At 63.4% G+C, this 25,998-nt stretch overlaps 6 protein-coding genes across 6 annotated transcripts; 3 read left to right on the forward strand and 3 right to left on the reverse strand.

Moving 5' to 3' along the window:
- Positions 1-4,313: 4,313 nt before the first annotated feature.
- LOC148593745 (class I histocompatibility antigen, F10 alpha chain-like) lies at positions 4,314-6,301 on the reverse strand. The gene is made up of 7 exons (XM_088529617.1): positions 6,217-6,301; positions 5,449-5,715; positions 5,093-5,365; positions 4,749-5,021; positions 4,513-4,668; positions 4,416-4,445; positions 4,314-4,333 (listed from the first exon to the last, which is right to left on the reverse strand). The coding sequence occupies exons 1-7, from the start codon at positions 6,299-6,301 to the stop codon at positions 4,314-4,316; spliced, it is 1,104 nt and encodes a 367-aa protein (XP_088385743.1).
- Positions 6,302-7,388: 1,087 nt separating this feature from the next.
- On the reverse strand, positions 7,389-9,410 carry LOC148593746 (class I histocompatibility antigen, F10 alpha chain-like). Its single transcript, XM_088529619.1, has 6 exons — positions 9,335-9,410; positions 8,566-8,829; positions 8,210-8,482; positions 7,865-8,137; positions 7,647-7,784; positions 7,389-7,561 (listed from the first exon to the last, which is right to left on the reverse strand). Exons 1-6 carry the CDS (start codon positions 9,408-9,410, stop codon positions 7,389-7,391), a joined length of 1,197 nt encoding a protein of 398 aa, XP_088385745.1.
- Positions 9,411-9,953: 543 nt separating this feature from the next.
- On the reverse strand, positions 9,954-12,920 carry LOC104572740 (class I histocompatibility antigen, F10 alpha chain-like). Its single transcript, XM_088529631.1, has 7 exons — positions 12,827-12,920; positions 12,057-12,323; positions 11,701-11,973; positions 11,356-11,628; positions 11,108-11,275; positions 11,020-11,052; positions 9,954-10,171 (listed from the first exon to the last, which is right to left on the reverse strand). The coding sequence occupies exons 1-7, from the start codon at positions 12,918-12,920 to the stop codon at positions 9,954-9,956; spliced, it is 1,326 nt and encodes a 441-aa protein (XP_088385757.1).
- A 712-nt stretch (positions 12,921-13,632) lies between these two features.
- On the forward strand, positions 13,633-17,115 carry LOC104573133 (antigen-presenting glycoprotein CD1d). Its single transcript, XM_010220314.2, has 6 exons — positions 13,633-13,690; positions 15,301-15,558; positions 16,087-16,362; positions 16,497-16,784; positions 16,859-16,961; positions 17,067-17,115. Exons 1-6 carry the CDS (start codon positions 13,633-13,635, stop codon positions 17,113-17,115), a joined length of 1,032 nt encoding a protein of 343 aa, XP_010218616.2.
- A 730-nt stretch (positions 17,116-17,845) lies between these two features.
- LOC148593747 (T-cell surface glycoprotein CD1b-3-like) lies at positions 17,846-20,547 on the forward strand. Its single transcript, XM_088529632.1, has 5 exons — positions 17,846-17,906; positions 19,016-19,294; positions 19,617-19,898; positions 20,046-20,333; positions 20,435-20,547. The coding sequence occupies exons 1-5, from the start codon at positions 17,846-17,848 to the stop codon at positions 20,545-20,547; spliced, it is 1,023 nt and encodes a 340-aa protein (XP_088385758.1).
- Positions 20,548-21,163: 616 nt separating this feature from the next.
- Positions 21,164-23,293, forward strand: LOC104573134 (antigen-presenting glycoprotein CD1d). The gene is made up of 6 exons (XM_088529633.1): positions 21,164-21,218; positions 21,421-21,696; positions 22,028-22,309; positions 22,645-22,932; positions 23,020-23,116; positions 23,203-23,293. The coding sequence occupies exons 1-6, from the start codon at positions 21,164-21,166 to the stop codon at positions 23,291-23,293; spliced, it is 1,089 nt and encodes a 362-aa protein (XP_088385759.1).
- The last annotated feature ends 2,705 nt before the right edge of the window (positions 23,294-25,998 follow it).

Here is a 25,998-nt window from a genome sequence, read left to right on the forward strand (position 1 = left end):
TGTCCCGGTTCCCCCCACCCCGCACTCACCGCTCGCCGTCGCCCCGGGGAGCCCCCGCAGCAGCAGCAGCAGCAGCAGCAGCAGCAGCAGCGCCAACGGCGGCCCCGGTCCCGGGGTCATGGCCGCCGCCTCACGAGTTACCTCACGGGGAGCGGAGCAGAACAACAACCCCGCGCCACGCCCTTCTTCCTTCGCGCCCCGCGCTCCCATTGGCTGGGCGCCGTCCTTCCTGCCAATGGTGATGCGGGTCCTCTCATGACGTCACCGGGTGCCAGGCAGATCCAGGCGAAGGTGGCGAAGCGGCGAAAGCGAAAGCGCGAAGCGGGCGCCGCGCCCGGCCCGGCTGCCCCGCGCGGCGGGACGGGAGGAGCCGCGTTGGGTCCAGCCGTGGGAACGGGCGAGTCTTTGGCAACGGGCGAGAAGACCCAGAGCGGGAGCGGCCGCAGCAGCTCCAGGGAGCAGATCCTGCTCCTCCGCTCCCGCTCTGGGCGCCCGGAGACGCGGGAGCAAGTTGGGCAGGGAGTGATGAAGAGGATGAAGGGGCTGAGCGTCTCCCATGGGGAGAGCCGGGAGCCTTCGTCGTGGAGGTGACGCAGTCTTGGGATCTCCTCACTGACAAGAGGACGAAGCTGGAGTCGCTCCGATGGTGCCCGGCGCAGGAAGAGGCATCAGGTGAAGAGTCAATGGGCACAACGGAAGCTCCGTGTGCCCCGGAGAAGAGTCCTGGGCGCAGAGCGGGGACCCAGGGTCTTCGTGGGGGGTCTCTGTCCTTGGAGTTCCTCAACACCCTATGGAGCTGGGGCCCTCGGCCAGCTCCTGGCCCTTCTCCGCCCTTCCCAGACTTTTGGACAAGAGGGACCTTGAAGGACAGACACGGCCCAAGGGAGACTCATGATTTATTGGACCTCCCAAAGGCCACTCAGTGGCTGATTAATGATATCCTAAAAATTAGGATGAGCAAAAGGGCCCTACGAAAGGGCGGGGGGAAGAACGAGGAACCGTTCGCTACCTCCCAGGGCCAAAAGCGGGTGCGGATGAGGTTCATTTGTGAGATGAAAGCGAGGGCTGACGAGAAGGGATGAAAAGGGCTCCTCTGGCGACACCCAAACAGGAAGAGTCAAGGGGGATTCGGAAGATTCCAAGGATGAAATGGCCCATTCAGCCATGCTCAGCGCAGCAGGTGCTGCTGCTCTGGAGTGGCAGTGCTTAGACATCGGTGTTGCTCTCTGCAAGGACAAGAGGAGTCAAATAAGGAAGGGAGGGACCCAGCACCCGCGGGTCTCCGTCCATCCCGGCACGAGTCCTCACCCGCTCTGGTGCCATCCTGGCCGCCGTCCTGGCCTAAAAGAGAAGAGCGACTGTGAGACCGAAGGATGTGGGGACATGGAGGCCCCGCAGCCGCTGGCACCATCCCCCTGACACTCACTTGCAGCCACCGCGTAGCCCGTCCCGGTCTTCTTGGCAGCAAACTTCTTCCAGACCATGATGCCGACGATAATCGCAGTGACGAGGAGGACGGCGACGATGGCCCCGATGACTGCGGCCATCAGGCTACTCTCGGGCTCTAGAAGAGAGCGGGGCCGTGAGCGCCATCCCCAGTCCTGCCTCCAGCACCGCGGGTGCCCCACGAGCTCCGCGCTCACCCCAGGAGTAGAGGCCGGGCTCCTCGAGGCTGGCATGCTCCACGCGGCAACGGTACTTCGCCGCGTGCGCCGGGAGCACGTCAATGGTGGCCCACGCGTGGTAGGTGCCGTCGCTGTTGGGCGCCACGCTGCCCCGCCGCGTCTCCATGTCCTGGGCGACGCCGTCACGCAGCCACGTGAGCAGGATGGGCCGTGGGTAGAAGCCGTGAGCCCGGCACGACAAGGTCAGGAACTTGGCGCTCTCCTTGCCCGACACTTTCACATCAGGGCGCTCTGCGGGGACAGCGCGAGCTCAGGCGGCGCTGCCAAATCATCCGGCCCCAAGAGCTCCCTCCTCGCCCTCACCTCTCCGCTCCAGCGTGGCCTTCCCGTACTCCACATATTTCCGCAGCCACTCGATGCAGATGTGCTCCAGGAAGTTCTTCCTTCCTTCAGGAACACTCTCATGCTCCCACTTCCTCTTGGTGATTACAGCAACATCATCCGCTGCCGTGTACGTCAATGTGTCCTTGTCCAGGGCGATAAAGTCCCTCCCATCGTAGGCATGCTGGTCGTATCCCTGGATCTCCCCGTTCTCCAGGAGGTCACATCCGTACATGCGCTGCCATGTGTGGTACCCTGAGACACAGGGAGGCAGATGGGGCTCAGGGGCAGCCTGGGCCCTCGCAGGGCTTGGACACCCTGTCCCATCCCGCACTCACCCCCGCTCTGGTTGTAGCGTTTCTGCAGTGTGTCCAGGTCGTCATGGAAAACCTGCTGGGTGCCGTGTAGAATCTGGGTCTGCCTGTCCCAGTACTCCTGACCCTCCTGCTGCATCCAGGCTGCACGGGGTTCATCTCTCCGCATCTCACTGTCATAACGATCAATGATCTGTCCATCCACCTCCCCCACGGCCACGAATGCAGGCTGCCCCTCACTGGGCTCGGTCACACCGGTATAGAAGTAGCGCAGGGAGTGCGGGCCTGGCAGAAGGGGGAGATAAAAAGGGAGGTGTGAGGGGCTATTGCGGGGGGACAGCAGGAGCTGAGGGGCATCAAGAGGGTGAAGTCGAGGGTCCCCTCCCAGGGCGGGTTCAGATGGGGGGAAATGGGGTTTAGTTCGGGAGTCCCCATTATAGGGGGATTAACCGGGGGGCTTGGGTGGGGGATAGAGGGTCCTAGGGGTCCTGGAGGTTCCAGGGAGTTTCAGGGGGAGGTGGGGCGGCTTGGAGGCGGGGATTAACCGGGAGGAATGGGGAGAGCCGTGGGTCCGGGGGGAGGCGTGGGGCTTTGGGGGAGGGGGTTGCGGGTCTTGAGGGGGATCGGGAGATTTGGGGGGGGTCGCGGAGCTGCACGGGGGGGAAGCGGGGGTTGGGGGACAGCGGGTTCCGACGCGGTTCGAGCGGATCCTCGGGCGCTGCCGACGGCAGCCCGGGGAGGGGAGGGGGCACAGGGTGTCCCGGTTCCCCCCATCCCGCACTCACCGCTCGCCGTCGCCCCGGGGAGCCCCCGCAGCAGCAGCAGCGTCAGCAGCGCCAGCACCAACGGCGGCCCCGGCCCCAGTCCCGGTCCCGGCACCGGCACCATGGCCGCCGCCTCACGAGTTACCTCACGGGGAGCGGAGCCGAGCGACACCTCCCCGCCCCGCCCCTCCCATTCCCGCCCCGCGCTCCCATTGGCTGTTCGTCGTCCCTCCTGCCAATGGCGACGCGCATCCTGTCGTGACGTCACCGGGTGCCAGGCAGATCCAGGCGAAGGAGGTTGTGGAGCGGCGAAAGCGCGAAGCGGGCGCCGCGCCCGGCCCGGCTGCCCCGCGCGGCGGGACGGGAGGAGCCGCGTTGGGTCCAGCCGTGGGAACGGGCGAGTCTTTGGCAACGGGCGAGAAGACCCAGAGCGGGAGCGGCCGCAGCAGCTCCAGGGAGCGGATCCTGCTCCTCCGCTCCCGCTCTGGGCGCCCGGAGACGCGGGAGCAAGTTGGGCAGGGGGTGATGAAGAGGATGAAGGGGCTTGAGGAAGACGATGAAGGGGCTGGAGCGTCTCCCATGGGGAGAGCCGGGAGCCTTCGTCGTGGAGGTGACGCAGTCTTGGGATCTCCTCACTGACAAGAGGACGAAGCTGGAGTCGCTCCGATGGTGCCCAGCGCAGGAAGAGGCATCAGGTGAAGAGTCAATGGGGACAACGGAAGCTCCGTGTGCCCCAGAGAAGAGCCCTGGGCCCAGAGCGGGGACCCAGGGTCTTCGTGGGGGGTCTCTGTTCTTGGAGTTCCTCAACACCCTATGGAGCTGGGGCACTCGGCCGGCTCCCGGCCCTTCTCCACCCTTCCCAGACTTTTGGACAAGAGGGACCTTGAAGGACAGACACGGCCCAAGGGAGACTCATGATTTATTGGACCTCTCAAAGGCCACTCAGTGGCTGATTAATGATATCCTAAAAATTAGGATGAGCAAAAGGGCCCTACGAAAGGGCGGGGGGAAGAACGAGGAACCGTTCGCTACCTCCCATGGCCAAAAGCGGGTGCGGATGAGGTTCATTTGTGAGATGAAAGCGAGGGCTGACGAGAAGGGATGAAAAGGGCTCCTCTGGCGACATCCAAACAGGAAGAGTCAAGGGGGATTCGGAAGCGTCCAAGGATGAAATGGCCCATTCAGCCATGCTCAGGGCAGCAGGTGCTGCTGCTCTGGGATGACAGTGCTTAGACATCGGTGTTGCTCTCTGCAAGGACAAGAGGAGTCAAATAAGGAAGGGAGGGACCCAGCACCCGCGGGTGTTCGTCCATCCCGGCACAAGTCCTCACCCGCTCTGCCGTCCTGGCCGCCATCCTGGCCTAAAAGAGAAGAGCGACTGTGAGACCAAAGGATGTGGGGACGTTGAGGCCCCGCAGCTGCTGGCACCATCCCCCTGACACTCACTTGCGGCCACCGCGTAGCCCATCCCGGTCTTCTTGGCAGCGAACTTCTTCCAGACCATGATGCCGACGATAATCGCAGTGACGAGGAGGACGGCGACGATGGCCCCGATGACTGCGGGCATCAGGCTACTCTCGGGCTCTAGAAGAGAGCTGGGCCGTGAGCGACAAGCCCCAGTCCTGCCTCCAGCACCACGGGTGCCCCACGAGCTCCGCGCTCACCCCAGGAGTAGAGGCCGGGCTCCTCGAGGCTGGCGTGCTCCATGCGGCAACGGTACTTCGCGGCGTGCGCCGGGAGCACGTCGATGGTGGCCCACGCGTGGTAGGTGCCGTCGCTGTTGGGCGCCACGCTGCCCCGCCGCGTCTCCATCTCCTGGGCGACGCCATCGCGCAGCCACGTGAGCTGGATGGGCCGCGGGTAGAAGCCGTAAGCCCGGCACGACAAGGTCAGGAACTCGGCACTCTCCTTGCCCGACACTTTCACATCAGGACGCTCTGCGGGGACAGTGCGAGCTCAGGTGGCACTGCCAACTCACCTGGCCCAAGAGCTCCCTCCTTCCCCTCACCTCTGCGCTCCAGCGCGGCCTTCCCATATTCCACATATTTCCGCAGCCACTCAATGCAGGTGTGCTCCAGGTAGTTCTTCACTCTCTCAGGAAGACCCTCATGCTCCCACTTCCTCTTGCTGATTACAGCAGCGTCATCCGCCGCCGTGTACGTCAATGTGTCCTTGTCCAGGGCGATAAAGTCCCTCCCATCATAGGCTTGCTGGTGGAACCCCTGGATCTCCCCGTTCTCCAGGAGGTCACATCCGTACATGGTTTGCCGTGTGTGGTACCCTGAGACACAGGGAGGCAGATGGGGCTCAGGGGCAGCCTGGGCCCTCGCAGGGCTTGGACACCCTGTCCCATCCCGCACTCACCCCCGCTCTGGTTGTAGCGTTTCTGCAGTGTGTCCAGGCCGACGTGGAAAACGTGCTGGTGGCGCTGTGCGATCTGGGTGTTCCTGTCCCAGTACTGGGGATCGACAGCCCCCCGCACCCAGGGCACACGGGGCTCCATCCTCCGTGTCTCGCTGTCGTAGCGCACGAAGACCACCTCTCTGTCCACCTCCCCCACGATCACAAACGCGGGCTGCCCCTCACTGGGCTCTGACACACCGGTAGAGAAGTAGCGCAAGGAGTGCGGGCCTGGTGGAAGGGGGAGATAAAAAAGGGAGTGTGAGGGACTATGCCGCGGGGGGCAGCAGGAGCTGAGGGGCGTCAAGGGGATCACGTCGGGGGCCACCTCCCAGGGTGCATTAAGATGAGGGGGAATGGGGTTTAGTTTGGGGGGGGGTCCCCATTATGGGGAGGGAACGGGGGGCTTGGCGGGGGGAGGAATGAGCGTTCTAGGAGTCCCAGAGAGTACAGGGGCTTTCGGGGGAGGTGCGGGAGCTTGGAGGCGGGGATTAACCCGGAGGAATGAGGGCTGGCCGGGGGGAGGCGAGGGGGTTTGGAGGTGGTGATAGTGGGTCTCGAGGGGGGTCAGAAGGTTTGGGGGAGTCGAGGAGACAGCAGCACGGGGGGGAAGCGGGGGTTGGGGGACAGCGGGTCCCGACGCGGTTCGAGCGGCTCCTCGGGCGCTGCCGACGGCAGCCCGGGGAGGGGAGGGGTCACAGGGTGTCCCGGTTCCCCCCATCTCGCACTCACCGCTCGCCGTCGCCCCGGGGAGTCCCCGCAGCAGCAGCAGCAGCTTCAGCACCAACGGCGGCCCCGGTCCCGGCCCCGGGGCCATGGCCGCCGCCTCACGAATTACCTCACGGGGAGCGGAACCGAGCGACACCACCCCGCCCCGCCCCTCCCATTCCCGCGCCGCGCTCCCATTGGCTGTTCGTCGTCCCTCCCGCCAATGGCGACGCGCGTCCTCTCATGACGTCACCGGGTGCCAAGCAGATCCAAGTGAGGAGGTAGTGGAGCGGCGAAAGCGAAAGCGGGCGCCGCGCCCGGCCCGGCTGCCCCGCGCGGCGGGAGGGGAGGAGCCGCGTTGGGTCCAGCCGTGGGAACGGGCGAGTCTTTGGCAACGGGCGAGAAAACCCAGAGCGGGAGTGGGGGCGGCCCCAGCAGCTCCAGGGAGCGGATCCTGCTCCTCCGCTCCCGCTCTGGGCGCCCGGGACAAGAGAGAGGTGGAGACGTGGGAGCAAGTTGGGCTGGGAGTGATGAAGAGGATGAAGGGGCTTGAGGAAGAGGATGAAGGGGCTGGAGCGTCTCCCATGGGGAGAGCCGGGAGGCTTCGTCGTGGAGGTGACGCAGTCTTGGGATCTCCTCACTGACAAGAGGACGAAGCTGGAGTCGCTCCGATGGTGCCCGGCGCAGGAAGAGGCATCAGGTGAAGAGTCAATGGGCACAACGGAAGCTCCGTGTGCCCCGGAGAAGAGTCCTGGGCGTAGAGCGGGGACCCAGGGTCTTCGTGGGGGGTCTCTGTTCTTGGAGTTCCTCAACACCCTATGGAGCTGGGGCACTCGGCCAGCTCCTGGCCCTTCTCCGCCCTTCCCAGACTTTTGGACAAGAGGGACCTTGAAGGACAGACACGGCCCAAGGGAGACTCATGATTTATTGGACCTCTCAAAGGCCACTCACTGGCTGATTAATGATATCCTAAAAATTAGGATGAGCAAGAGGGCCCTACGAAAGGGCGGGGGGAAGAACGAGGAACCGTTCGCTACCTCCCAGGGCCAAAAGCGGGTGCGGATGAGGTTCATTTGTGAGATGAAAGCGAGGGCTGACGAGAAGGGATGAAAAGGGCTCCTCTGGCGACATCCAAACAGGAAGAGTCAAGGGGGATTCGGAATCGTCCAAGGATGAAATGGCCCATTCAGCCATGCTCAGGGCAGCAGGTGCTGCTGCTCTGGGATGACAGTGCTTAGACATCGGTGTTGCTCTCTGCAAGGACAAGAGGAGTCAAATAAGGAAGGGAGGGACCTAGCACCCACGGGTGTCCGTCCATCCCGGCACGAGTCCTCACCCGCTCTGGTGCCATCCTGGCCGCCGTCCTGGCCTAAAAGAGAAGAGCGACTGTGAGACCGAAGGATGTGGGGACATGGAGGCCCCGCAGCCACTGGCACCATCCCCCTGACACTCACTTGCAGCCACCGCGTAGCCCGTCCCGGTCTTCTTGGCAGCAAACTTCTTCCAGACCATGATGCCGACGATAATCGCAGTGACGAGGAGGACGGCGACGATGGCCCCGATGACTGCGGCCATCAGGCTACTCTCGGGCTCTAGAAGAGAGCGGGGCCGTGAGCGACAAGCCCCAGTCCTGCCTCCAGCACCGCGGGTGTCCCACGAGCTCCGCGCTCACCCCAGGAGTAGAGGCCGGGCTCCTTGAGGCTGGCGTGCTCCACACGGCACTGGTACTTTGCCGCGTGCGCTGGGAGCACGTCGATGGTGGCCCACGCGTGGTAGGTGCCGTCGCCGTTGGGTGCCACGCTGCCCCGCCGCGTCTCCATGTCCTGGGCGACGCCGTCGCGCAGCCACGTGAGCTGGATGGGCTGCGGGTAGAAGCCGTGAGCCCGGCACGACAAGGTCAGGAACTCGGCGCTCTCCTTGCCCGACACTTTCACAGCAGGGCGCTCTGGAGGGACAACATGAGCTCAGGCGGTGCTGCTAACCCACCCGGCCCCAAGAGCTCCCTGCTTCCCCTCACCTCTGCGCTCCAGCGCGGCCTTCCCGTATTCCACATATTTCCGCAGCCACTCAATGCAGGTGTGCTCCAGGTAGTTCTTCATTCTCTCAGGCTCACCTTCATGCTCCAAATTCCTCTTGCTGATTACAGCAGCGTCATCCGCTGCCGTGTACGTCAATGTGTCCTTGTCCAGGGCGATAAAGTCCCTCCCATCGTAGGCATACTGGTTGTATCCTCGGATCTCCCCGTTCTCCAGGAGGTCACATCTGTACATGGTCTGCACCGTGTGGTACCCTGAGACACAGGGAGGCAGATGGGGCTCAGGGGCAGCCTGGGCCCTCGCAGGGCTTGGACACCCCGTCCCATCCCGCACTCACCCCCGCTCTGGTTGTAGCGTTTCTGCAGTGTGTCCAGGTTGCCCTGGAAAATCTGCTGGGTGCCTTGGAAGATCCAGGTGTTCCTGTCCCAGTACTGGAGATCTACAGACCTCTGCATCCAGGCTGCACGGGGTTCATCTCTCCGCATCTCACTGTCATAACGATCAATGATCTGTCCGTCCACCTCCCCCATGGCCACAAACGCGGGCTGTCCCTCACTGGGCTCCGTCACACCGGTATAGAAGTAGCGCAGGGAGTGCGGGCCTGGTGGAAGAGGGGAATAAAAAGCAGGGTGTGAGGGGCTATGGGGGGGGAGGCAGCAGAAGCTGAGGGGCGTCAAGGGGGATGGGTTGGGGGGGTACCTCCCGGGGCGGGTTCAGATGGGGGGGGAATGGGGTTTAGTTCGGGGAGGTCCCCATTATGGCATGGGAATAGGGGCGTGTTGCGGGGGGAATAGAGGGTCCCAGGGGTCCCAGAGGGCGCAGGGAGTTTCAGGGGGAGGTGGGGCGGCTTGGAGAGGGGGATTAACCGGGAGGCATAGGGAGAGTCGTGGGGCCAGGGAGAGGCGAGAGGGTTTGGGGGGAGTTTGCGGGTCTTGAGGGGGGTCGGAAGGTTTGGAGGGGTCGGGGAGCAGCAGCACGGGGAGAAACCGGGGGGCTGGGAGGCAACGGGTCCCGGCGCGGATCGAGCGGCTCCTCGGGCGCTGCCGAAGGCAGCCCGGGGCGAGGAGGGGGCACAGGGTGTCCCGGTTCCCCCATCCCGCACTCACCGCTCGCCGTCGCCCCAGGGAGCCCCAGCAGCAGCGCCAGCACCAACGGCGGCCGCGGACCCCGTCCCGGGGCCATGGCCGCCGCCTCACGAGTTACCCCGCGGGAGGCGGAGCAGAGCAAAAACCCGGCGCCACGCCCTTCTTCCTTCCCGCGCTCCCATTGGCTGGGCGCCGTCCTTCCTGCCAAGGGTGATGCGGGTCCTCTCATGACGTCTGGGAGGCTGGGAGGCAACGGGTCCCGGCGCGGTTCGAGCGGCTCCTCGGGCGCTGCCGACGGCAGCCCGGGGCGAGGAGGGGGCACAGGGTGTCCCGGTTCCCCCATCCCGCACTCACCGCTCGCCGCCGCCCCGGGGAGCCCCCGCAGCATCAGCAGCGCCAGCACCAACGGCGGCCCCGGTCCCGGTCCCGGTCCCGGCCCCGGCCCCGGCCCCGGCCCCGGTCCCGGTCCCGGTCCCGGTCCCGGTCCCGGTCCCGGTCCCGGGGCCATGGCCGCCGCCTCACGAGTTACCTCACGGGGAGCGGAGCCGAGCGACACCACCACGCCTCGCGCCCCCAATTCCCGCCCCGCGCTCCCATTGGCTGGGCGCCGTCCCTCCCGCCAATGGCGACACGCGTCCTCTCAGACGTCACCGGGTGCCAGGCAGATCCAGGCGAAGGTGGCGAAGCGGCGAAAGCGAAAGCGCGAAGCGGGCGCCGCGCCCGGCCCGGCTGCCCCGCGCGGCGGGACGGGAGGAGCCGCGTTGGGTCCAGCCGGGGGAACGGGCGAGAAGACCCAGAGCGGGAGCAGGGGCGGCCGCAGCAGCTCCAGGGAGCGGATCCTGCTCCTCCGCTCCCGCTCTGGGCGCCCGGGACAAGAGAGAGGTGGAGACGCGGGAGCAAGTTGGGCTGGGGGTGATGAAGAGGATGAAGGGGCTGGAGCGTCTCCCATGGGGAGAGCCGGGAGGCTTCATCCTGGAGGCGACACAGTTGGGATCTCCTCAATGACAAGAGGATGAGGCTGGTGTCACTCCCATGGTGCCTGGCCCAGGAAGAGGCAGCGGGCGAAGAGTCAACGGAAGCTCCGTGTGCCCTGGAGTTGTGGACGCCCAGCAGGGACCCAGGGTCCTCCTGGGGTCTCATTCCTCAGAGCTCCTCAACGTCCCCTCAACGCCACAATGGAGCCAAACGCGGCCCGACACGGGTGGGATTCGGCTCCCGGCCCCTCATCCCTTCCCAGGGCTTAAGATGGGGGAACTTGAAGGACAGACACAGCCCAAAGGAGACCCATGATTTATTGAAGCCCCTAAGGGGCACCCAGTAGTTGATTAATGACACTCCAAAAATTAGGATGAGCAAAACAGTCTCTAAAGCAGAGGGAAGAACAAGGTGCCACTCGCTACACGCCAGGGCCAAAAGCAGGTGCAGATGAGGTTCATTCGTGTGATGAAAGCGAGGGCTGAGGAGAGGGGATGAAAACGGCTGTGGCGACACTGAAGCAGGAAGAGCCGAGTGGGATCCAGAAGCCTCCAAGGATGAAACGGGGCCGGTTCAGCCACATTCGGGGTGGCGGGTGCTGCTTCTCTAGGGTAGCAGTGCTTAGATGGGGATTTTGCTACCTGCAAGGACAAGAAGAGACAAATAAGGAAGGAAGGAAGGGAGGGACCCAGCACCCACGGGTGTCCGTCCATCCCGGCACGAATCCTCACCCGCTCCGGAGCTGTCCTGCCCGCTGTCGTGGCCTGAAAGAGAAGAGCAACTGTGAGACCGAAGCATGTGGGGACACAGAGGCCGCACGGTCGCAGGCACCATCCCCCTGACACTCACTTGCGGCCACCGCGTAGCCCTTCCCGGTCTTCTTGGCAGTGAACTTCTTCCAGAGCACGACGCCGACGATGATCGCGGTGACGAGGAGGATGGCGACGATGGCCCCGATGACTGCGGGCATGAGGCTACTCTCGGGCTCTAGAAGAGAGAGGGGCCGTGAGCGACAAGCCCCAGTCCTGCCTCCAGCACCACGGGTGCCCCACAAGCTCCGCGCTCACCCCAGGAGTAGAGGCCGGGCTCCTCGAGGCTGGCGTGCTCCACGCGGCACTGGTACTTCGCCGCGTGCGCCGGGAGCACGTCGATGGTGGCCCACGCGTGGTAGGTGCCGTCGCCGTTGGGCGCCACGCTACCGCGCCGCGTCTCCATCTCCTGGGCGACGCCGTCGCGCAGCCACGTGAGCTGGATGGGCCGCGGGTAGAAGCCGTGAGCCCGGCATGACAAGGTCAGGAACTCGGCGCTCTCCTTGCCCGACACTTTCACATCAGGACGCTCTGCGGAGACGGCACAAGCTCAGGCGGTGCTGCCAACTCACCCGGCCCCAAGAGCTCCCTGCTTCCCCTCACCTCTGCGCTCCAGCGCGGCCTTCCCGTATTCCACATATTTCCGCAGCCACTCAATGCAGGTGTGCTCCAGGTAGTTCTTCATTCTCTCAGGCTCACCTTCATGCTCCCACTTCCTCTTGGTGATTACAGCAGCGTCATCCGCCGCCGTGTACGTCAATGTGTCCTTGTCCAGGGCGATAAAGTCCCTCCCATCGTAGGCATGCTGGTCGTATCCCTGGATCTCCCCGTTCTCCAGGAGGTCACATCCGTACATGAGCTGCCATGTGTGGTACCCTGAGACACAGGGAGGCAGATGGGGCTCAAGGGCAGCCTGGGCCCTCGCAGGGTTTGGACACCCCGTCCCATCCCGCACTCACCCCCGCTCTGGTTGTAGCGTTTCTGCAGTGTGTCCAGGTCATCGTGGAAAACCTGCTGGGCGCCTTGGAAGATCTGGGTGTTCCTGTCCCAGTACTGGGGATCTACAGCCCCCTGCACCCAGGGCACACGGGGCTCCACCTTCCGCATCTCGCTGTCGTAGCGCACAAAGACCACCTCTCCATCCACCTCCCCCATGGTGACAAACGCGGGCTGCCCCTCACTGGGCTCCGTCACACCGGTATAGAAGTAGCGCAGGGAGTGCGGGCCTGGTGGAAGGGGAAGATAAAAAGGGTGGGTAAGGGGCTATGGGGAGGGAGGCAGCAGAAGCTGAGGGGCATCAAGGGGGATGGGTTGGGGGGTACCTCCCGGGGCGGGTTCAGATGGGGGGGGAATGGTGTTTAGTTCAGGGGGGTCCCCATTATGGCAGGGGAATGGGGAGTTTTTTTGGGGGAATAGAGGGTCCTAGGGGTCTCAGAGGGCGCAGGCAGTTTCAGGGGGAGGTGGGGCGGCTTGGAGGGGGGTATTAACCGGGAGGAATGGGGAAAGCCGTGGGGCCGGGGGGAGGCGAGGGGGTTTCAAGGCGGGTTGGCGGTCTTGAGGGGGGTCGGGAGATTTGGGGGGGTCGGGGAGGAGCCGCACGGGGGGGGAAGCGGGGGTTGGGGGGCAGCGGGTCCCGACGCGGTTCGAGCGGCTCCTCGGTCGCTGCCGACGGCAGCCCGGGGCGGGGAGGGGGCACAGGGTGTCCCGGTTCCCCCGACCCCGCACTCACCGCTCGCCGTCGCCCCGTGGAGCCCCCGCAGCAGCAGCGTCAGCAGCGCCAGCGTCAACAGCGGCCCCGGACCCGGTCCCCGACCTGTCTCCATCGCTGCTGCTTCACGAGTCACCTCACGGGGAGCGGCGCCGAGCGACAATCCCGCGCCACGCCCGTCCCGCTCCCGCCCCGCGCTCCCATTGGCTGGGCGCCGTCTCTCCCACCAATGGCGGCCCGTATCCTCTCATGACGTCACCGGGTGCCAGGCAGATCGAGGCGCGAGAGGTTGTGAAGCAGCGAAAGCGAAAGCGCGAAGCGGGCGCCGCGCTCGCCTCACCTCCCCCCGCGCAGTGATTGGTCCCGGCGGCGGCCGTTCGCCAATGGCGACGCGAGCTGGGCGTGACGCTTCCGGTTGCCGGGTAGATCTCCACGGGGAGCCCGCGCGGGGACGGGGACGTCACGGGGTTGGGGACACTATGGGGACAAGGGCGCCGTGGGGTCGGGACGCCGCTGTCCCCATAGGCAGACCCGGGAGGCCACGTGTCACCACAGTGCGTTTGTTGTCCCACACACGTCCCCGCGCGCTCCTGGGGGACATGCGAAGGGGTAGGAGCCAGGCAGGGGGCGACGCGTCCCTCTCCCCGTGTCCCCGCGTCCCCGTGTCCCCGTGTCGCGTGACCCAGCGCGTCCCCTCCATGGGGGCGGGCGGGCTCAGCCCTTCCAGGAACCCCAGCGACCGCCCCATTGGCGGAGAAGCCACCGCAGGGGACATCCGGGGAGGTCCCGGGGACAAGGACGCTGCCTCCTCGGTGCCACCAGCCGCCATGAGCCCCTGTCCCTTCCTCCTCCTCCTCCTCCTCGTCCCCGGGGCTGTCCCCAACGGTAAGTGGCAGCGGCGGGAGCCGCTTTTGACACCCCTTCCCGCTCCTTGTCCCCTCCCAGGGCCACCAGCACATGAGGAGGGGTCTCCCCACCCAGGGGATGTGGGTTGGGGGCCACCGGCACTTGGGGAAGGTTCTCCTGACCAAGGAGATGTGGATTGGGGGCCTCTAGACCCAGGGAAGGTTATTCTGACCAAGGGGATGCGGTTTGGGGGCCACCAGCACTTGGGGAAGTTTCTCTTGACCAAGGGGATGTGGACTGGGGGCTACCAGCACCTAAGGAAGGTTCTCCTGACCAAGGAGACTTGGTTTGGGGGTCACCAGCACCTCAAGAAGGTTCCCCCAACCAAAGGGATGTGATGTGGGGGTCACCAGCGCATGGAGATGGGACTTCTGACCAAGGCGGACACGTTTTGGGGGCCGCCAGCACTTGGGGAAGGTTCTCCTGTCCAAGGACATGTGGATTGGGGGCCCCTAGACCCAGGGAAGGTTATTCTGACCAAGCGGATGCGGTTTGGGGGCCACCAGCACTTGGGGAAGTTTCTCTTGACCAAGGGGATGTGGACTGGGGGGCACCAGCATCTCAAGAAGGTTACCCCAACCAAGGGGATGTGGTGTGGGGGTCACCAGCGCATGGAGATGGGACTTCTGACCAAGGCGGACATGTTTTGGGGGCCACCAGCACTTGGGGAAGGTTCTCCTGTCCAAGGAGATGTGGATTGGGGTCCCCTAGACCCAGGGAAGGTTATTCTGACCAAGGGGATGCGGTTTGGGGGCCACCAGCACTTGGGGAAGTTTCTCTTGACCAAGGGGATGTGGATTGGGGGCTACCAGCACCTAAGGAAGGTTCTCCTGACCAAGGAGACTTAGTCTGGGGGCCTCCAGAACCCAGAGAAGGTTCTTGCGACCAAGGGTATGTGGTGTAGGAGGCCACTAGCAACCAAGAAGGTTCTTCTGATTGAGAGGACGTCGTTTGGGGGCCACCAGTACCTGGGGAAGGTTCTTCTGACCAAGGGGACGTGGTGTAGGAGACCACTAGCACCCAGAGAAGGTTCTCCTGACCAAGGGGATATATTTTGAGGGCCACCAGCACCTGTGGAAGGTTCCTCTGACCAAGGGGACATGATGTACGAGACCACTAGCACCCAGAGAAGGTTCTCCTGACCAAGGGGATATATTTTGGGGGCCACCAGCACCTGGGGAAGGTTCTTCTGACCAAGGGGACATGGTGTAGGAGACCACTAGCACCCAGAGAAGGTTCTCCTGACCAAGGGGATATATTTTGGGGGCCATCAGCACCTGGGGAAGGTTCCTCTGACCAAGAAGACATGGTGTAGGAGACCACTAGCACCCAGAGAAGGTTCTCCTGACCAAGGGAATATATTTTGGGGGCCACCAGCACCTGGGGAAGGTTCTTCTGACCAAGGGGACATGGTGTAGGAGACCACTAGCACCCAGAGAAGGTTCTCCTGACCAAGGGAATATATTTTGGGGGCCACCAGCACCTGGAGAAGGGTCTCCTGACCAAAGGGGATGTGTTTTGGGGCCACCAGTGTGTGGGGAAGGTTCTCCCAACCGAGGGGCCACCCGGCGGCCCCACTCTCTTGCCAGATCCCCTCGCTCTCCATGTGCTCCAGAGCAGCAGCTTCCTGCAACCCGGCGTGTCCTACACCGTGGGGCTGGCACTGCTGGGTGACGTGGAGGCCGCAGCCTGGGAGCCACGGAGCCACAAGATCCGCTTCCTCCGCCCTTGGGTCTACCCGGCCTTAGCGCCAAGAGTCTGGGTCGACCTGGAGTTCCTCTTCAACTCCTACCTTCACAACCTCGCCCACATGGTGGACCAGCTGGCCCGGCGCAGGGCCCTCACGTGTGAGTAGGACCCGGTGTCGAGGAGGAGCATCGGAGAGACCCCGCTGGGCTCATCCCAACACCCCCAACCAGCTGGTCCCATCAGACCTTCAAGAACAGGTCTTGGAGAAGTGACTTGTCCACCATGCTGGACATGGTGTTGGGTTGGTCCTGGCCACTTTGGGTTCACGATGGTGTCTACCAAGTTCTCCATGATAGACACAGTGTTGGGTTGGTCCTGGCCGCTTTGGGGCTCATGGTGGTGCCCACCAAGTCCTCCATGATGGCTGTGGTGTTGGGTTGGTCAGCCTCTTTGGGGATCACAGTGGTGCCCACCACGTCCTCCATGATGGCTGTGGTGTTGGGTTGGTCAGCCTCTTTGGGGATCACGATGGTGCCCACCAAGTCTTCAGTGATGGCCGTGGTGTTGGGTTGGTCTTGGCCTCTTTGGGGATCACGACGGTGCCCACCAAGTCCTCCATGATGGACATGTTGTTGGGTTGGTCCTGGTCAATATGGGGCTCACGGTGGCTCCTCCATGCCTTGTAGACCCCATGATCGTTCAGTGCTCCCTTGGCTGCCATGTGGCTCCCGACGATGACAGCTTCTTTAAGGCTGCCTACGAGGGCCAGGACTTCCTCAGCTTCAGCCCACGCAACGGCAGCTGGACGCGGTGGCGAGATGACGACCTGGCACGCGACGTGCAGGCAACACTGAACAACGATGAGGGCACCAGCGTCACCTTCACGCATATCCTCAATGTCACCTGCCCCAAGAGCCTCCGTGCCCTGTCCCAGTTGGGGAAGGAGGATCTGGAGAGGCAAGGTGAGGCCAACCATAGTCAACCCAACCACACCATGGGCAATCCAACCACGTCATGGTCAACCCAATCACAACCCATGGTGCTTGATGGGGCCACCATGATGTGCCCAAGTGACCTTGACTGTTGCCTGTCCTAGTTCAACCAATGGCCGTGGTCTTCACTCGTCAGACACCCGACCCATCGCGGCTGCTTCTTGTGTGCCGCGTCACCGGCTTCTACCCCAGCGCTGTGCGCGTGTCCTGGTTGCGGGATGGGCATGAGGTGCCCCCGGATCCCACGCTTGTCTCCACGCCGCTGCTGCCTAACGCCGACCTCACCTACCAGTTGCGCCGCGTCGTGGCCATGGCGCCCGGCGATGGGCACAGCTACGTCTGCCGCGTGCAACACAGCAGCCTGGGTGGCCGCGACCTCCTGCTGCCCTGGGGTAGGTGACGGTGACGCGTGGATGATGCCACTTGGTGTCACCGCACGCGTCCGGATGCTTCTCCCCATCCACAGGTCCGGATGGAGCCAAAACCAGCCATGTCACCTGGATCATCATTGTCATCCTCCTCATGGTAGCTGTGGCCATTGCTGGCGTCTTGTGGTGGCGGCGGCGCAAGTGAGGGTCGTCCCTCCCCTTCCCTTTCCGTCGGTACCCGGGATGAAGCGGGAATTGCTCCCTGCTTGGACACGATGCCCAACTTGTCCCGGTCTTTCCCTCTAGGAGCTACGAGGACGTGGATGCCGTCCGGCGCCCGGGCTTCCTCATATAGCGCCCCGTCATCAATGGTATTGGACTTGTTCTACCTGGGACACGGAGGTGGGAAGTGCCAGAATGATGCCGCTTCCAGGACCTGGCAACACCACGGTTTGAGGAACTCATGGCCATCGCTCTTCCCACCTCCTGGAACAATCTCACGCACCGACTCGGGGTTGGCCTTGATGTGACCGTTCCAATGAACGGTTGAAACCACCCCGGTCCAAGGAGGTTTTGGGTTCCCAGTAGACTGGAGGGCACTGGGGACCTGGAGCCAGCCCCATGTTGGGCCACTTGGAGGGTTGGGGACTTGGAACCGTTCTCATTTTTGGGTGGGAATGAGGGATCTGAGGCTGTTTTCATGGTCAAGACAGGGGACTTAAGGGCCATCTCCTCTATACTGTGTCCCAAAACATCTTTGTAGGCTGGATGAGGGGACAGTGAGGTGGGTGGTGGCAGCGGGTGGTGAGACCCAGCTGAAGGGCAGACGCAGAGTCTAGTTGGAGACCTGTAACTATGGGTGGCCCTCAAGGCTCCTCTCTGGGTCCGGCCTTGCCCAACATCTTCATCCCTGTCCTTCATGAAGGGACAGGACGGGGTTGACCTGCTGGAGAGCAGCTCCATGAATAAGGTCCAGGTGGCCTCCAAGGTGACCATGGACAGAGATGGGCCCTGGTGGCCAAGAAGACCAAGAGGACCTTGGGGACGTTGGGCAGAGCATCCCCAGCAGGTTTAGGGAGGGGATCATGGCCCAGTCCCTGGACAAGAGGGATGTGGAGCTACTGGAACGAGTCCCGGTAGGACCTGGTGGGGCACCGAGAAGTGCAGGGCGAGGGGGAGGCAGCGCCCGCACAAGCCCCCATGGCCCTGCTGGGTGTCCCCCAACGTCGTCGCTCTTCAACCCGTCCCAATGGCCAAGGAGCATCAGCGCGGTGGCTCTGGAGGACACCCGACCTCTACGTCCACCCGCAAGGGCAGTTGAGCATCCATCCGGTGTCAGCGTCCGGATTCGGCAGAGCACCCCGGGGTGACGAGCGATGGGGACCACCACTTGGGTGCCTCAGGTTCACTGCACCCATGGGGGCTGCCCACCCGCAACCTGCAGGAAGGGGAAACCACCCTGGTTCTCTAGAAGCTGCCACCGCCCTGGTGACTCATCCCTGTCCCCGCACGACGCAGCCGAGCGCCTCTGGGGACTGCACCCTCCGTCCCTCCCCAAAACCTCCGCTCGGGCCCCATTGGCCACCAGGTGGAACCAGCCACCGCCGCGATCCGTCCCCCGGGAGAGACGTCTGTCTGCGTCCCGTGCGCGGCCGCAGTGTCCTCCTCCGGTTCCTCCGCGCCCAGCGCGATGTTGCTGCGTCTCCTCCCGCTCCTCCTCGTCACTTGGAGGCTCCTCGGGGGTAAGTGGGAGCCTCTTCCCAGCCTCTGTCCCCAACGCACGCAATGGGGCCTCCCGTCCCGCTCTCCTTTCCTTCCTCAAACCTGGAGCTCGCGGCCGTGCACGGGTGGGCGCCGTCGGCTCCGGCATCATGAGGGGCTGGGGAGGAACCCGGCCCACCCGTCCCCGCCGTTACGGGGAGACCCGATGCGCTGCATCCAGCCCACGCTTCTGAAATGGAGGCCGGGTCCCCCACTCGCTATTCCAAAGTCCCTGCCCCACATCCCACTGCAAACGTCTCCCTTGGGCTTCTGCTTCCTTCCTGCTCACCCACGGCCTCCTGGCTCCTCCGAGTGCCGCAATGAAAGCCCAGCAGCCTCCGGGCACCTTGGCCTCCCCTCTCCTCCTTGCACGTCTCATGGCCTCGCTGGTGGCAGTGTCTTGCTGAGGTGTCCCTGAGGTCCCCATGGGCCACCTGGCCTCTTTGCGGTGCTGTGTCCTCCTTTCCGTCATGGTGTCAGTGCCTCTCCTGCAGCCTCAACACCTCTCACCACGGAGCTGCACACCCTCCGCCTCTTCCTCACCTTGGCCTTCCAAAATCCCACCACGGTGGATGTGGGCACCTCAGGGGAGTTGGATGGCCTCACCTTGGGCACCCTGCACGACACAACGTTGGACATCATCTACCAGCGCCCCTGGGTCTTCCCGGCCTTGTCAGAGGCCGAGTGGCAGCAGCTGGAGAACCTGTTCAAGATCTATGTGCGCAACCTCATCCTGCTGCTCAAGGAGGACGCCGTGCAGCACGGGGAGCCCTGTGAGTGCCCGCACACTTGAGTGTCCTCCTTCAATCATGGGGGCTGGGTCAAGATGAGCAACCAATCCTCCCTGGGCAGAAGGGGCTCATCCCATGTGGAGATGGCACTTGGTTGTCCCCGGTCCTTATCCCATGGGTTCCCCCGCGCGGCCTCACCTGTTTCACTCTACCCAACCAAGAGGATGGGGAGAAATCCCATGAGTGGAGGGTTGGAGATGGAGTGGGGTGAAGAGTCACACCCAAGGGAGCAGGTGGCAGATGCCACTTTGGGCTTGTGGCACAGGTAGCACTGGTGACGGTGTCCCCATGTCATCCCTGCCAGACCCCTTTGTGTACCAGAGCATGGTGGGCTGCGAACTCTATCCCAACGGCTCCTCCACCAAGTTCTACCACATGGGCTACAATGAGCAGGACTTGATTAGCTTCGATGTGGACAAGGCCCTCTGGGTGCAGCAGAGCGGGGACGCGGTGGCCGCGCGCATAGAGGCAGCACTCAACAGCGTCATAGGGCTCTCGGTCACGTTGCGTGAGTTCCTCAGTGTCACCTGCATTGAGTACACGAGGCGTTTGCTCCAGCACGGACAGAAGGAGCTACAGAGACAAGGTGAGGCCACCTTGGTCAACCCAACCACCTCATGGTCAACCCAACCACCTCATGGTCAACCCAACCAACCCAACCCAACTGCTCCTTGGTGTTGGATGTGATCACCATATTGACATGCTCACTGTCTTTGACTGTTGTCCACCCCAGTGCCACCAGTGGCCGTGGTCTTCGCCCGTCAGACGCCCGACCCATCGCGGCTGCTTCTCATGTGCCGCGTCACCGGCTTCTACCCCAGCGCCGTGCGCGTGTCCTGGTTGCGGGATGGGAACGAGGTGCCGCTGGACCCCGAGCTGGGCTCCACGCTGCTGCTGCCCAACGCCGACCTCACCTACCAGCTGCGCCGTGTCGTGGCCATGGCGCCCGGCGATGGGCACAGCTACGTCTGCCGTGTGCAGCACAGCAGCCTGGGCGGCCGCGACCTCATGGTGCCCTGGGGTAGGTCATGGGGACAGTGCGGGGACGTGGCGGTGGCTCCATGGAGCTCCCGCATGTGGTCAGTGTCACCACACACCTCCGGATGCTTCTCCCCATTGCAGATCCGAATGGAGCCAAAACCGGCCACGTCACCTGGATTGTCATCCTCGTCATCCTCATGGTGGCCGCGGCCATCGCTGGGGTCATTTGGTGGCGGTGGCGATATCACCGCTGAGGCTCCCTCCTTCACCCCGAGGGCAACACGACGCCCTCACATCCCTGTCCTCCCCTTCCAATAAACCTCGATGTCCCCAACATCCAGCACTGTCCCCGCTCTGTCCTCTGCGCGGGGTCTCCTTTGATGCCACCTGTCCCCTTCCATCCCATCCCACCCTGGTGGCTCTGCTCTCCCAGCCCTTCCAGGACTGCCATCAGTGCCGTCCCCATGTGCTGCACCGGGGCCCAGCTGAGGACAGGAGGCTGCACCAAGGTGACCCGATGGCACCGGGTCCCCATTGGGCAGTGGCAGCAAAGACGCCCACACTGGTGGTGGCCTTGGGGACAAAGCCACCAACCCTGGAGCAGGTGGGTCTGGGCAGCAGTGCCAGGCTGAGCACTCAACCACTCGCAACGTCCTCGTCACCCTGTGACCAATATCTCCGCCCTTGACAAAACCCTCCTGGTGCCAGTGACTCACCCTTCTTGCCACCACTGGAGTCCTCCTTGAAACCTCAGCCCAGGCACCATTGGCTGGTGGTTGGTCCCAGTCTGACGCAGCGCAGATGGCCCTGGGCACACGGGCGCTGTCACCGCCACTCGCTTGCGCCCATCTTGTCCTTGCCGCCCGTGCCATGCTGGCCTCGCTCCTCTTCATCCTCCTCCTACCCTCCGGCGACCTGGAAGCAGGTAAGGGGGGGACTCTGGGACACAGCGGTGGCCTCAGCCCCACGTGGGTCCCCGGACCCACGTTGGTCCTCAGACCTGCGCCGGCTACTTCCCTACCCAGCCGGGTGGCTCCGGGTGCCGTTGGGTTCCTGCATGGCGATGCTGGTGCCCAAGGGGATCCCCGGGTGCATCCCCGTTGCTCCAAGCTCCTTTCCCCTCTCAGCCTTCCCGCCTCTGTCCGGTCCGTCCGTGCTGCAGCTCTTTCAGACCACCACGTTCCACAACACTGTCTACGTGGCCACCGAGGGAATGGGGTTCCTGGATGACATCCCGCTGGGCACCTTGGACAGCCACACCTGGAACATCCGCTTCCTGAAGCCCTGGGTGCGCCCCGCGCTGCCCCGCAGCGACTGGGACACCATCAGAGACATGATCAAGATCTACCTGAGCAAGTTCCACCACCTCATCCAAGAAGGCGCCGTGTTGAAGCAGGTGCCCTGTAAGTGACGGCGCTCATCAAGATCCCCACCGTGCCTGCAGGTTGCCCTCCTGTCAATAGCACAGCTGGTGATGTCCACCCTTCCCTCCCTCCTCCATGTGTCCCCATCCTGCCCAAGCTCCTTGGGAAAGGCCATTCTTGGGGTGTCAATGTTGTTGCTCAACATTCTTGGGGTGTCAATGTTGTTGCCCAACGTTCTTGGGGTCTCAGCGCTGCTGCCCTCTGCGTTGGCCAGTGATGCCATTAGGGTTGTGGTCGGAGGGGTCGGTTGAGCAGGTATCACCCCCTGCTGCTGCCCAAGCCGCTCCCCCCACTTCTCCCCACCCTGCAGTTCCCTTCGTGGCCCAGTGCACCGCCGGCTGCGAGCTCTTCCCCAACAACACCGGCAAGCCCTTCGTCTACGTGGCCTACAACGGCGATGACTTCCTCACCTATGACATGGACAACGGGACTTGGTTGCTGCTGCAGGACACAGAGCTGGCCAAGTATGTGAGGGAGAGGCTGGAGAACTACACGGCCTTCACGGAGCTCATCCAGGTGCTCTTCAACAACACGTGCATCGATGACATGGAGATGATCCTGCGCGCCGCCAAGGAGGATCTGGAGAGGAAAGGTGAGGCCACCCGTGGTCAACTCAACCACACCATGGTCAGCCCAACCATTCCATGGTCAACCCAACCATGTCGTGGTCAACGCAACCACGCCATGATCAGTCCAACCATTCCATGGCCACCCCAACCATGCTGTGGTCAACCCAGCCACCCCATGGTCAGCCCAACCATTCCATGGCCAACCCAACCATGCTGTGGTCAACCCAACCACACCATGGTCAGCCCAACCATTCCATGGTCAACCCAACCATGCCGTGGTCAGCCCAACTGCCCCATGGTGTTGGATGTGTCCACCACATTGACATGCTCGAATGACCATGGCTCTTGACCCTCCTAGTGCGACCAGTGGCCGTGGTCTTTGCCCGTCAGACGCCCGACCCATCGCGGCTGCTTCTCGTGTGCCGCATCACCGGCTTCTACCCCAGCGCCGTGCACGTGTCCTGGTTGCGGGATGGGCACGAGGTGCCCCCGGATCCCACGCTTGGCTCCACGCCGCTGCTGCCCAACGCCGACCTCACCTACCAGTTGCGCCGCGTCGTGGCCATGGCGCCCGGCGATGGGCACAGCTACGTCTGCCGCGTGCGGCACAGCAGCCTGGGTGGCCGCGACCTCCTGCTGCCCTGGGGTAGGTGACGGGGACACCGGTGGCACACGCGGTGCCAGATGCGGCACCACACGTGGCTCCAGGGTGGCTCTTCCTTGTGTTTTCCAGGGAATTCGGGCATCGTGCTCATTGTGGGACTCTCAGTGGCAGTAGCGGTGCTTGTGGCCGTGGCCATCATGGTGGCACTTTGGATGTGGAGACGCAGGTGACTTTTCCACCCACAGGAAATGCCGTGGGCCATTCCGGAGAGTTTCCCATGTCTCCATCACCCAACCCTCCCTCTCATTCCAGGCAGTACCGGGAGATGGTCGAGTCAGAACCACGGAGCTCCATTCTGAGCAGCGGGGAGGACACAGTCCCTGCTCCCAGTGCCCAACAGTGAGGCCACCAACGTGCCACCCAGCCACCGAGTGTCCCCCAGGTGCCAGCAGCAACAAGAATGTCGGAAGGGTAGCCTAAAACCACTTTTTTTAACCCAATTTTGTAAAACTTGAGCTTAACCAGAGCTGTTGCCCCACACTGACCCATCACTGATTTGTGGTTGTGGTGGGAAACGGGATTAAAGGATTTTCCACCACGGGGTCATGTCCATCCTGATGCCCTGACAGGGCTGGGATCGGTAGAGAAGGTTCCCATTGGATTTGTTGTCCTGGGAGACCTTCCTGGCACAGTTTGGTGGGAGAAGGTCCCAATGTCATGAAAAAAACATGGTGGGGACGGGTCTTGTCTGTTGGCTCATCTGGAGTTGGGTGGTTCTCCTAGTACTGGGGGCACCAGCTGGCACCATAGGGTCACCTGGACATGAGGGGACACCAGGACAATAAGGGTCACCTGGGAATGGGAGACAGGTGGGCATCAAGAGTGACCTGGAAATGGAGGGACACGGGAACACCGAGGGGTTGAGGGACACACGGGCACTAAGGGTCACCTCAAGATCACGTGTGGGGTGAGACTCAATGGTCACCTAGAGTTTGAGGGATATGGAGACACTAAGAGTCATCTCAGGAGCGTGTATGGGGGGAGGATGAACGGTCACACATGGACCATAAGGGTCCCCTCATGACCAAGAGCCATCATGGCTGTAGGACCCACCCGTGAGGAGGACGCTGGGGAAGTTGGGTTGTCTTCTGCTATTTATTGCTTTGGCGGCCGGCAACTTCTCCATCCGTTTCCTGGGTAAGGAAGAGGCCGGAGCCCCTGGTTTCTGCCAGGAGATGACTCAGAAGGTGCCGAGGGGCTGTGCTGGATTGGGAGACACAGTTGGGTGGTTGGAGAAGGGGCCAGTGCCTCTGAGCAATGGAGAAGGTGCCCTCTGGACTGGCCTCTTGACCACGATAGGCAGGAAAGCATGGAGGGAGATGGTGTGGGCACCAACTGTGGAGGCACCTGCCCATGCTGACCATGGAGGAGCTGTCTGCAATGACTGTGGAGGCCTCTGTCCACGTCAACCATGGAGGAACCGTCCACTCCAACCATGGAGGTTGGACCACATGGACCATGGAGGCCTCCATCCATGTCAACCACGGAGGAATTGTCTACATGGACCATGGAGGCCTCCATCCGTGCCAACCATGGAGGCATCAGCCCAGGGTTGTTCTCACTGGGGTAACAGAGAACCTAGTCCCCAAGCGAGACCTTCCAAGGCCCCCATAGGGTGCACAACGAGACCCCCCCCCTCACCCAGGTGACCATCGGTGCCGGTCCCACGTGGGATGTGGGGCAGGAGGAAACCAAGGCGCTTCCTGTCACCTCCCTGCCACCCTTTCGGTTCTGCCTTGTCCTCCCCGTCACGGGTCCCCTTGGCCTCTGCAAAAGGGGAAGAGAAACCACAGGGTGGTGGTTGGGGGGGACGGGACGTGGGGGACCCACAAGTGGCCCCATTGGTGGCCCCATGGCCGTGGTGGCCTCGCTGGTGGCCCTATGGCTGTGGTGGCCCCATGGTCATGGTGGCCCCATGGTGGTGGCTCTGTGGTGGCCCCACAGGGCCAAGCTGAGTTGGGGGAGCCACCAGGATGGACCCATGGGTGACCCTGCCCCATAGAAACCCATGGGTGACACCACCCCATAGAGATCCACAGGTGACCCCCAGCCCCTCCTCCCAGCCCTATATGAGCCCTATAGCTCTCCCCCATACCCTATATGAGCCCCATGGCTCCCTATAGCTCCCCCAGCCCTATATGAGCCCCATGATGTTCTATAGCCCCCCCATTGTTGCCATATAGCCCCCCCAGTCCTATATGACCCCCATGCCCCCCATAGGCCCCAGCTGCCCTATATGAGACCTAAAGCCCCCCTGTCCTATACGAACCCCATGGACCCTATAGCCCCCCCTCCCTATATTAGCCCTATAGCCCCCCCCAGTCCTATATAAGCCCCATGCCCCTCACCCTATATGAGCCTCATGGCTCCCTATAGCCCCCTCAGCCCTATATGTGTCTCTATACCCCCCCTTCCCCATATGAGACCCATGTGCCCATGAGCCCCATGCCCCCCTATTGACCCTGCCCAGCCCTATATAAGCCCCATGGCTCTTCATAACTCTGCCCCCTGCCCTATAGGAGCCCTATAGCCCCCCCCACGCCCTATAGGAGCCCCATAGCTCCCTATATCCCCCCCCCGCGGCGGCTCCGGGCGCGGCCCGGCCGGGGGCGGCTGCACAAACAAGTGCAGGCGCCAGCGGGCCCAGGCGTCCGGGCTCCCCCCCCACCTCGTCCCCAGGGGGCCCAGGCGTCCGGGCTCCCCCACCCCGCGCGTGACCCGACCTCGTGGCGAACCCACGTGCCCCCCCCTAAAAGGGCCCAAGCGTCCTGGCCAACAACCCCCCCCCCTTCCTCTTCCTCCTCCTCCTCCCCCGCCCCCCCGCGAGGGCCCAGGCGTCCGGGCCGCCCCCCCCACCTCGGCCCGCGGCAACAACAACAAGAGCCCGAGGGGGCCCCCAGCCAAGGGCTGAGTCAGCGGCCGCCCCACGGAGCGGCCCCACGGACACAGGGACCCTATGGACACAGGGACCCTATGGACATAGGGACCCTATGGACATAGGGACCCTATGGACATAAGGACCCTATGGACACAGGGACCCTATGGACA

This window comes from Tinamus guttatus, unplaced genomic scaffold, assembly GCF_059628265.1.
Source record: "Tinamus guttatus ecotype Peru unplaced genomic scaffold, ASM5962826v1 Tinamus_guttatus_pri_ptg000334l, whole genome shotgun sequence".
Taxonomy (NCBI): Eukaryota; Metazoa; Chordata; class Aves; order Tinamiformes; family Tinamidae; genus Tinamus; species Tinamus guttatus.

Bases quoted from the DNA above. Each gene is read 5' to 3' on its own strand.
- LOC148593747 (XM_088529632.1), top strand. From the start codon at position 17,846: ATGGCCCAGTCCCTGGACAAGAGGGATGTGGAGCTACTGGAACGAGTC. The intron at 17,907-19,015 runs GTGGGGCACCGA...CCTCTCCTGCAG, and splicing joins ACGAGTCCCGGTAGGACCTG to CCTCAACACCTCTCACCACG. The intron at 20,334-20,434 runs GTAGGTCATGGG...TCCCCATTGCAG, and splicing joins CGACCTCATGGTGCCCTGGG to ATCCGAATGGAGCCAAAACC.
- LOC104572740 (XM_088529631.1), bottom strand. From the start codon at position 12,920: ATGGAGACAGGTCGGGGACCGGGTCCGGGGCCGCTGTTGACGCTGGCG. The intron at 11,276-11,355 runs GTGAGCGCGGAG...TCTCTCTTCTAG, and splicing joins GCCCGGCCTCTACTCCTGGG to AGCCCGAGAGTAGCCTCATG. The intron at 11,053-11,107 runs GTGCGGCCTCTG...CTTCTCTTTCAG, and splicing joins GGGGGATGGTGCCTGCGACC to GCCACGACAGCGGGCAGGAC.
- LOC148593745 (XM_088529617.1), bottom strand. From the start codon at position 6,301: ATGGCCCCGGGGCCGGGACCGGGGCCGCCGTTGGTGCTGAAGCTGCTG. The intron at 4,446-4,512 runs GTGCCAGCAGCT...CTTCTCTTTTAG, and splicing joins AAGTGAGTGTCAGGGGGATG to GCCAGGATGGCGGCCAGGAC. The intron at 4,334-4,415 runs GTGAGGACTTGT...TTGTCCTTGCAG, and splicing joins CGGCCAGGACGGCAGAGCGG to AGAGCAACACCGATGTCTAA.
- LOC104573134 (XM_088529633.1), top strand. From the start codon at position 21,164: ATGCTGGCCTCGCTCCTCTTCATCCTCCTCCTACCCTCCGGCGACCTG. The intron at 22,933-23,019 runs GTAGGTGACGGG...TGTGTTTTCCAG, and splicing joins CGACCTCCTGCTGCCCTGGG to GGAATTCGGGCATCGTGCTC. The intron at 23,117-23,202 runs GTGACTTTTCCA...CTCTCATTCCAG, and splicing joins CTTTGGATGTGGAGACGCAG to GCAGTACCGGGAGATGGTCG.
- LOC148593746 (XM_088529619.1), bottom strand. From the start codon at position 9,410: ATGGCCCCGGGACGGGGTCCGCGGCCGCCGTTGGTGCTGGCGCTGCTG. The intron at 8,138-8,209 runs GTGAGGGGAAGC...TTGTCCCTCCAG, and splicing joins GGCCGCGCTGGAGCGCAGAG to AGCGCCCTGCTGTGAAAGTG. The intron at 7,562-7,646 runs GTGAGTGTCAGG...CTTCTCTTTTAG, and splicing joins GGGCTACGCGGTGGCTGCAA to GCCAGGACGGCGGCCAGGAT.
- LOC104573133 (XM_010220314.2), top strand. From the start codon at position 13,633: ATGAGCCCCTGTCCCTTCCTCCTCCTCCTCCTCCTCGTCCCCGGGGCT. The intron at 16,785-16,858 runs GTAGGTGACGGT...CCCCATCCACAG, and splicing joins CGACCTCCTGCTGCCCTGGG to GTCCGGATGGAGCCAAAACC. The intron at 16,962-17,066 runs GTGAGGGTCGTC...CTTTCCCTCTAG, and splicing joins TTGTGGTGGCGGCGGCGCAA to GAGCTACGAGGACGTGGATG.